The sequence below is a fragment of the Carassius carassius genome, chromosome 41 (genome assembly GCF_963082965.1).
Source record: "Carassius carassius chromosome 41, fCarCar2.1, whole genome shotgun sequence".
NCBI classification, from domain to species: domain Eukaryota; kingdom Metazoa; phylum Chordata; class Actinopteri; order Cypriniformes; family Cyprinidae; genus Carassius; species Carassius carassius.
Window position 1 is genome coordinate 9,109,070 of NC_081795.1, and position 7,925 is coordinate 9,116,994.

The 7,925-nt window shown below is 42.2% G+C and overlaps 1 protein-coding gene across 2 annotated transcripts; it reads left to right on the forward strand.

Moving 5' to 3' along the window:
• Nucleotides 1-936: 936 nt before the first annotated feature.
• On the forward strand, nucleotides 937-7,793 carry LOC132123576 (cytochrome P450 2M1-like). Of its 2 annotated transcripts, none has more exons than XM_059534307.1 (9): nucleotides 937-1,200; nucleotides 2,489-2,651; nucleotides 2,746-2,895; nucleotides 3,254-3,414; nucleotides 6,329-6,505; nucleotides 6,666-6,807; nucleotides 6,886-7,073; nucleotides 7,155-7,296; nucleotides 7,518-7,793. In XM_059534307.1, exons 1-9 carry the CDS (start codon nucleotides 1,009-1,011, stop codon nucleotides 7,700-7,702), a joined length of 1,500 nt encoding a protein of 499 aa, XP_059390290.1. In that variant the 5' UTR covers nucleotides 937-1,008; the 3' UTR covers nucleotides 7,703-7,793. The 2 variants fall into 2 exon arrangements, with proteins under 2 accessions (XP_059390290.1, XP_059390291.1); XM_059534308.1 differs by having other exon boundaries at nucleotides 939-1,200; nucleotides 7,195-7,296.
• The last annotated feature ends 132 nt before the right edge of the window (nucleotides 7,794-7,925 follow it).

Sequence of the window (7,925 nt, forward strand, 5' to 3'; positions counted from 1 at the left end):
ACTCTTAGATTCATCTTTGAGAATTTGGTGTCTTGTATTGATTTGTTATCTATGAATTGGTTATGTAATTGACATAATACTTACCTGACTGATAATAAATTGTTACATTTGATTTATTCTGATTTACTCTGAAATTATTTTCTCAAGTAGATTAAGTGAAGGCTGTGGCAGGGGGGGGCGTGGTTTAGCGAAGTCTGCAGCGGGAGAGAGAATCAGGAGACGAGCGGTAAGTGAGTGGTTTGGGCAAAAAATATCATCACCTGTTTCTTGTTCCAGTAATTGGCGTGGAGAGAGTATAAAACGCCAGGAGAGATTATAAATTCCTGACCAACTGCTTGACTTTAGTTAAGTTGTTATGCAGTTGCATTAACTATGGGAGGCTAGAGAAAATACTAGCATGGTTTGCTCTTATTTCTATTTCATAGTACTAGCCATAACCTCTGGTTATTGTCTTTGAGAAACATCAGTGGGCCTACTGGGAACTTCTGTTTGAAGATAACTGCTTTCAGAAACTTCCCTAAAGAGTTCAGAAATCCCAGAATGGTGATTTAAAATGCACAAAGTTTCCTATGAGGGTTAGGGTTAGGTGTAAGGGTTGGTGTAGGGCCATAGAATAAACAGTTTGTACAGTATAAAAACCATTATGCCTTGGGATGTCCCCACTTTTCACAAAAACAAACGTGTGTGTGTGTGTGTGGAAACGCAACAATTAATGCAAAAACACAACATTTTTATTCGATTTTTCATTTTTATTAAAAGTTTATTCGTCTAAATGTCTACTTCCGTATTCCAAGCCTGCTCACAGTGTCATAATTCTCTACACCAATAAGCTGTAAAAGTGTCACCCATCTCTACACCAACAAGCACATCTTAATCATGAACCAATAACCGTTGAGGTGGGCGGAGCCCCCAACGTGTCACCCCGCCCCATCGTCCAGACTGCACTCTGGCTTACTACAAGACCTCTTTTACTTTACAGTGCAGAAGAACTGTCTACTGAAATTGAAGATGGATATATTGTTGGCACTGAAGACGAATTTAGTGTCTGTTGTCATGGTTGTTTTGGCTCTTATATTGCTGTGGAAGATTCGAGGAAAGCAAAGCAGTTTTGAGCGGCTGCCTCCAGGACCTGCGCCTAATCCACTGCTGGGAAATTTATTTCAATTTAATATCAAGGAAGCGTACAAATATTACCTAGAGGTTGGTTAGTAGGCCTATTTTTGTTATGTATATAATTCCATATATAATTCCACATGTGTTAATTCATAGTTTTGATGCCTTCAGTGTGACTCTACAATTTTCATAGTCATTAAATCCTGCAATTGCATTAAACCCATAGAATATAATGTAGTAATGTTATGGCAAATATGAAAATTTCATATTACCTATGAATTAACTATTTCATAATTAATTAAAAGTTATTTTTGATCTCCAAATCTTAAGTAGGCCTATATGTTTAGGGAATAGTGCATCTGACCCATATCTAAATAGTTAAATAAATAGTAAATCATATATATATATATATATATATATATATATATATATATATATATATATATATATATATGATTTACTATTTATTTAACTATTTATTTAACTATTTATTTATTTAACTATTTATTTAACTAGGTTAAACTAGGTTATTTACAAACAAACCATCCAGACACCTGATTCATTTCTAATACCATTAAATTGTAAAGAAATGTACAATTACAGATCCATCTTTGAAATCTGATTCAAAGATGAGTGAAAGACTGAGTGAAAGGAGAGGCACGTCCGGTTTTGTGCGAGAACAAAGAAAATCTGAGAAGAGATTTGCGCTAGTGCATTTTATTAATGTGCTCTCACGCTACAATAATGCGCTCTCGATATTTGTCAGTAAAATAACAACATAATAACCATCCTTTGAGGTTAAAGCTTCTTCATGCAACATGTTTTTTTAAAGATTGTACTATAGCATTTGAAGAATTTAAATTAGTCAGTGCATTTTCACTGGGTTTAGAATGCATCTGTTCTATTATGGATCTCTGAGACATGCGTTGCTAGGCGAGGGTCACCATTCTGGGATTTCTGAACTCTTTAGGGAAGTTTCTGAAAGCAGTTATCTTCAGACAGAAATTCCCAGTAGGCCCACTGATGTTTCTCAAAGACGATTTGTTTTTACTTTACTTTTTCCACAAACTGAATCGTTGTCTTAATAACTTTAAGCAATATCACTTCTTCTAAGTGTAGTGGTATGTTATGTTTACATAAAGAATGCTACTTGTCCTATCGATCTGAACTTGCACTACAAACAAAAACACATTCAAACAACAATGATCTAATATACATTATGACTAATTCAAAGCAGAATGATAGTTAACTATATTTAAGGTTGTTAGTCACAAATTTCTGAGATAATTTAAAAAGTATTTATGTTATTTTAATAATTCACATAGTGCAAATGGAAATGTCCCATATCAAACCCATAAAACTCTTCTTACTTTAGCTGAGTAATAGGTATGGCTCTGTTGTCACCATCTGGTTGGCAAACACTCCTGTGGTAATCATTTCTGGATATCAAGCCCTAAAGGATACTATGATTGGTCTTGGTGAAGAATTCAGCGGCAGGGCCATCTATCCTCTGTTGATGAAGTCCACTTATGGATATGGTGAGGTCGCATGATCCCTTATGATTTACACAGTGTATTTGAACAGCTTTTTATCTGAAGACCAAAATGCTGTTAATGTTTTCTCTGTGTGCAGGTGTTCTGTCCACCAGTGGACACCGATGGAAGGAGATGCGCAGGTTTACTCTTATGACACTGAAGAACTTTGGAATGGGCCGCAGGAGCATCGAGGAACGAGTCAGGGAGGAGGCTGAGAATCTGGTGGAAATGTTTAAAAAATGTGACGGTAAAATAACTTTTATATGATATTTCTTTTTAGATTAAAAGATTAAACGAACTGCAGACTTAAACCACTAAATGATCTGATGCAGGATGCATCAGTAAAACACTAAAATCAAACATAGAGTGGTTGCATTGTTTAGAAAAAGAAGTGTTGAATAAGTTCTTGCAAACTTGTACAGTAGGTTCACGAAGTAAATGTGCCGTGTGTAGATTTAATAACCTGCACAGCACATTCAACAAAGTGAATGACTAATTTGAATAAATCCTATCCTAAGCCCCGTCTCATGTTCCAGAACATGGAGTTTTTACAACACTCTAAATTTGAGAAACTTGATCTCTTTGCCATTCTTTTCTCCTCCAAGGCTCTGCATTCAGCCCTGCGGACATGCTGTTTAATGCTGTAAACAATGTGATCTGCAGCATTGTCTTTGGGCATAGGTTTGAACTCGAGGATCCACAGTTTAAGTCTCTCCTTCGAACTGTGAATACTTACTTTACTGTTCTCAGTAGCCCTCTTGGACAGGTATGTATGTATATTAAATTAATTTAAAAAAAAAAAAAAAATATATATATATATATATATATATATATATATATATATGTCACACACCTGGACTCATTTTGTGTGTTTTTGCCCCTGTGACCCAGTTTCTGTCTTCCGTGTCTGGTTTGATTAGTTTCCAGGTGTGTCTCCTCATTTCCCCATGTGTTCCATGTCCCTGTTAATTTAGACATGCCATCCACCTGTGTTTCCCCAATTATCCCTTCTACTTAAGCCTTGTCCTTGCAGTTCTGTTTTGTCGGGTCTACTCGTCTAAATGTCAACTTGTCTACTTGTCACCTGTTACTTGCCACTTGCCTCTTGCCACCTGTTATTTATGACTTACCTTGTTTATGTTTTATTTAATAAATCCTTGTTTCGTTTATCCCTCGGCTCCGTGTTCCTTCCAGCAGCATAAGCCGTGACAGAAGACCCGACCTGAAAAAGTTAAAAACTGCGTGTTTTCCCTCCGTTTTGTTTTCCGTTTTTTTTCACAGTCTTTTTTCTTTCCGTAGTGTTTCATGGATCCCCTCTATCGCCCCGAATACCTCCTCCTCCTGCTGGAGCAGGAGGGACTGTCTCTCGAGGACCATACCAGACGGTTTCTCTGGCTAGCTAATGCCACCAGCTACCCGGACCACGCGCTCTGCACCTTTTATCACGCCAGCCTGAACCCTAGGTGCAGAGCGTTGTCGCCCAAAGATGGTCCTCGGGAGGATTTCGCCGCATTTATAGAGTGGAATCTGGTGAGAAATGGGTCCCCTCTCACGGTCGGCCCAATGGAGGATCTCGCCAGGTCCACTCTGGACCCAGAGCCCAGCCTACAATCTCCCCACGGTACGAGGCATAAGCCCGAGCCCACCGATGACGGAGAGCCAGAGAGCATCCCGTCAGACCAGGTGCGAGAGCCGGCGACACTGCCCACCACGAGGGAGCAAAATATGGAGCGCCAAATGGGTCAAAATGAGGGGGGTTCCAATTCACCTATGCCAGATCCTCTGTTTAGCCCAAGAAGGGCTCCTGATTCCCCGTTAAGCCCAGGACGGGCTCCTGTTCCCCCGTTAAGCCCAGGACGGGCTCCTGATCCTCCTTTAAGCCCAGGACGGGCTCCTGATCCTCCGTTAAGCCCAGGACGGGCTCCTGATCCTCCGTTAAGCCCAGGACGGGCTCCTGATCTTCCGTTAAGCCCAGGAAGGGCTCCTGATCTTCCGTTAAGCCCAGGACGGGCTCCTGAACCCCCGTTAAGCCCAGGACGGGCTCCTGATCCTCCGTTAAGCCCAGGACGGGCTCCTGATCCTCCGTTAAGCCCAGGAAGGGCTCCAGCCCCAGAGCTTACTCCAATGCCTGCTCCTCCAAAATTCCCACCCTCCCACCCACTCCTGCCTCCTCCTCCGCTGTCGTCTGGCTGCCCCTCTGCTCGCCCTCAGCCTACCATCATTGTGGTGCGAGCTCAGCGGGACCGCCATCCTCCAGCGACGCCTTGGTCGGCGTCTCCCTCACCTCCGCCTCCAGCCTCTGAGGCCTGGACTCCGCCTCGGCCCGTTGACCCGTCGGCTCCACCATGGCTCCTAGCTCCTTCCTCTCCGCCGTGGCCCGGCAGTCCGCAGGCTCTGCCTGGCTCCCTCGTCCCTCCGGCTCCGCCTTGGTCTGGCGTCGTCCATCCTATGCCTCGGGACTCCACTCCTCCGGCTTCGCCTCATCCCTCCGTCCCTCCGGCTCCGTCAGGCTCCTTCATCCCCTCGGCTACACCTCAGTCCTCGGTCACTCTGGCCTCACCGCGGCCTTCCGGATCCACATCGCCGCGTCAGTCACCAGAGCCATCTGTTCCGCCTAGGACCTCCGGCTCCTCCCCGTCACCCTGGCTCTTCGGCTCTCCGTCTCCGCCTCGGGCTCCTCCTCCACTTGCTCCGTTGCCGTGGGTCGAGTCCCTGGAGTCAGTGACCATTCCTCCTCCATGGCTCCTTCCACCGTCGGCCCCACCTTGGGCCGTTATGGCTGTGGCCTGGGTCCTGCTGGGTACCTCCTGCTTCACATCCTTCCTGTCTCCTCCCTGGCTCCTCCCTCCGTCATCTCCTCCCTGGCTCCTTCCTCTGTAGTCCCTGTCTGCTGGCCCCCTCCTGGGAGGCTGTCCTCCACCGGAACCTCCTCCCAAGTTCCCACCCACTCCTCCCTTTGTTGTTTCTACGGTGCGAGGACGCACCTACCGGGAGGGGGGAGTACTGTCACACACCTGGACTCATTTTGTGTGTTTTTGCCCCTGTGACCCAGTTTCTGTCTTCCGTGTCTGGTTTGATTAGTTTCCAGGTGTGTCTCTTCATTTCCCCATGTGTTCCATGTCCCTGTTAATTTAGTCATGCCATCCACCTGTGTTTCCCCAATTATCCCTTCTACTTAAGCCTTGTCCTTGCAGTTCTGTTTTGTCGGGTCTACTCGTCTAAATGTCAACTTGTCTACTTGTCACCTGTTACTTGCCACTTGCCTCTTGCCACCTGTTATTTACGACTTACCTTGTTTATGTTTTATTTAATAAATCCTTGTTTCGTTTATCCCTCGGCTCCGTGTTCCTTCCAGCAGCATAAGCCGTGACAATATATATATATATATATATATATTTTTTTTTTCTTTTTTTTCATACATTACCATTTAAAAGTATCTTGTACTATGTAGAAAGTCTGCATATTCATAGTCATATTACATACAATATAATATAATATATTTTATACAAATTTATTTAATTCATTTGAATAAAATGTGATAGTAAAGACAAAAGAACAGTGTTTATTTGAAATGTAAATCTTTTTGTAACATTATAAATGTCTTTACTATCACAATTTATCAGTTTAATGCAACCTTGCTAAATAAAAGTATTAATGATGTTTCTTCATTTTCTTCTCAGATCTATAATGTATTCCCTAGGTTAGTCAGTCTCTTTCCTGGTAAACACCATCAGCTGTTCAAAGACCTAGAAGAGGCCAGAGAGTATTGCAAGCGTGAAGCGCAGGCTCGGATGAATACTTTGGATCCCTCGTGCCCACAGGACTTCATTGAGGCCTTTGTGTTAAAAATGAAAGAGGTAAATAATTCAATTAAAACAGTTCTCATGGTCCTCATTGCATTTGATCACACCCTATGGTGGTGAAACTATGACATGATGTTGGTTTAAAACAATTCCAGATAACTTCCTTCATTTACAAGTTTTCATTTTTCATATTCATATTCATTCTCTTTTGCAGGAGAAAGACAATCCTGACACAGAATATAATTTTGGCAACTTGGTTTCTATAGTATGGAACATGTTTAGTGCCGGCACAGAAACCACTTCATCCACCATCAGATACGCTTTGCTTCTGATGATGAAGCACCCAGACATTCAAGGTGAGATCAGACAGATGTCTTCTAAGCATCAAGCAGAATCCTGAGTGTTTTTTTTTTACTTTCACTTGTTCTGTACAGAGCGTGTTCAGCGGGAAATTGATGAGGTTGTAGGACAGGATCGTTGGCTCTCAGTAGAGGACAGACTGAACCTGCCATATACAGATGCTGTAATCCATGAGATTCAGCGGTATATGGATCTTGCCCCCATCGCTGTCCCACACAAGATGATGTGCGACACTGAATACAATGGTTATATCATTCCTAAGGTATTCTTCTTATGTATTTACATTATTTACTATTAATTATTATTTATGTCTGTCTATTTCTAACAGAAACTTCTCTTTTAGGGGGTCATGGTTTTCCCTCTGCTATCCTCTGTGCTAATAGACCCAAAACTGTGGAAGAACCCAACTTGCTTTGATCCAGAGAACTTCCTGGATGCAGATGGCCGATTTCAGAAAAATGATGCATTTGTTGTGTTTGGCATGGGTGAGTTTAAGATCTAAAATCAGAACATAAAAATAAAAACAGGGAGGCTTGTTTTGAATCATGGAATTATGTTTCTCGCATTTTTAATTATACCGGGAACAAAATAACCATGTTAAATCGATTAATTTAAAGGAAAAATTATAGACAATTAAATGGCTGATATATTGAAAAAAAAGTTTCTTCAAAAGATTTTTAAGCGGACTTCTTTCTGTTTTCGTCAGGCAAGCGTGCATGTCTTGGTGAAGCTCTGGCTCGCATAGAACTCTTCATCTTCTTCACTTTCCTCCTTCAGAATTTCATCTTCAAAGCCACAGTGCCACCAGAGGAGCTCGATACAACACCTACAGATTGCAGTTTTGGTCGCATACCCCGCACATACGAGTGCTATGCCATTCCCAGGAAATAGAGGGACATGCCCACAAAATTACCAAAGAAAATTTCCAACATATTCTCATTGCAGTTTGACGCTTTAATGAAAATAAATATGTCTAAAATGATTTTATTGCACTTTTTTTATAATACAACATTGATATTTAGCATACAGGTTCCTGTCCTCGAGTCTAGCTGGTTAACCCACTTTTTAGCAGTGCACATGGATCTGATACCAATATCAGGTGTCCTAACGTGGA

What these genes read in the sequence shown, in the direction of transcription:
- LOC132123576 (XM_059534307.1), top strand. Translation starts at nt 1,009, where the DNA reads ATGGATATATTGTTGGCACTGAAGACGAATTTAGTGTCTGTTGTCATG. An exon ending in GAAGTCCACTTATGGATATG is followed by an intron (nt 2,652 to 2,745) that starts GTGAGGTCGCAT and finishes CTCTGTGTGCAG; the next exon opens with GTGTTCTGTCCACCAGTGGA. An exon ending in GAAGCACCCAGACATTCAAG is followed by an intron (nt 6,808 to 6,885) that starts GTGAGATCAGAC and finishes TGTTCTGTACAG; the next exon opens with AGCGTGTTCAGCGGGAAATT.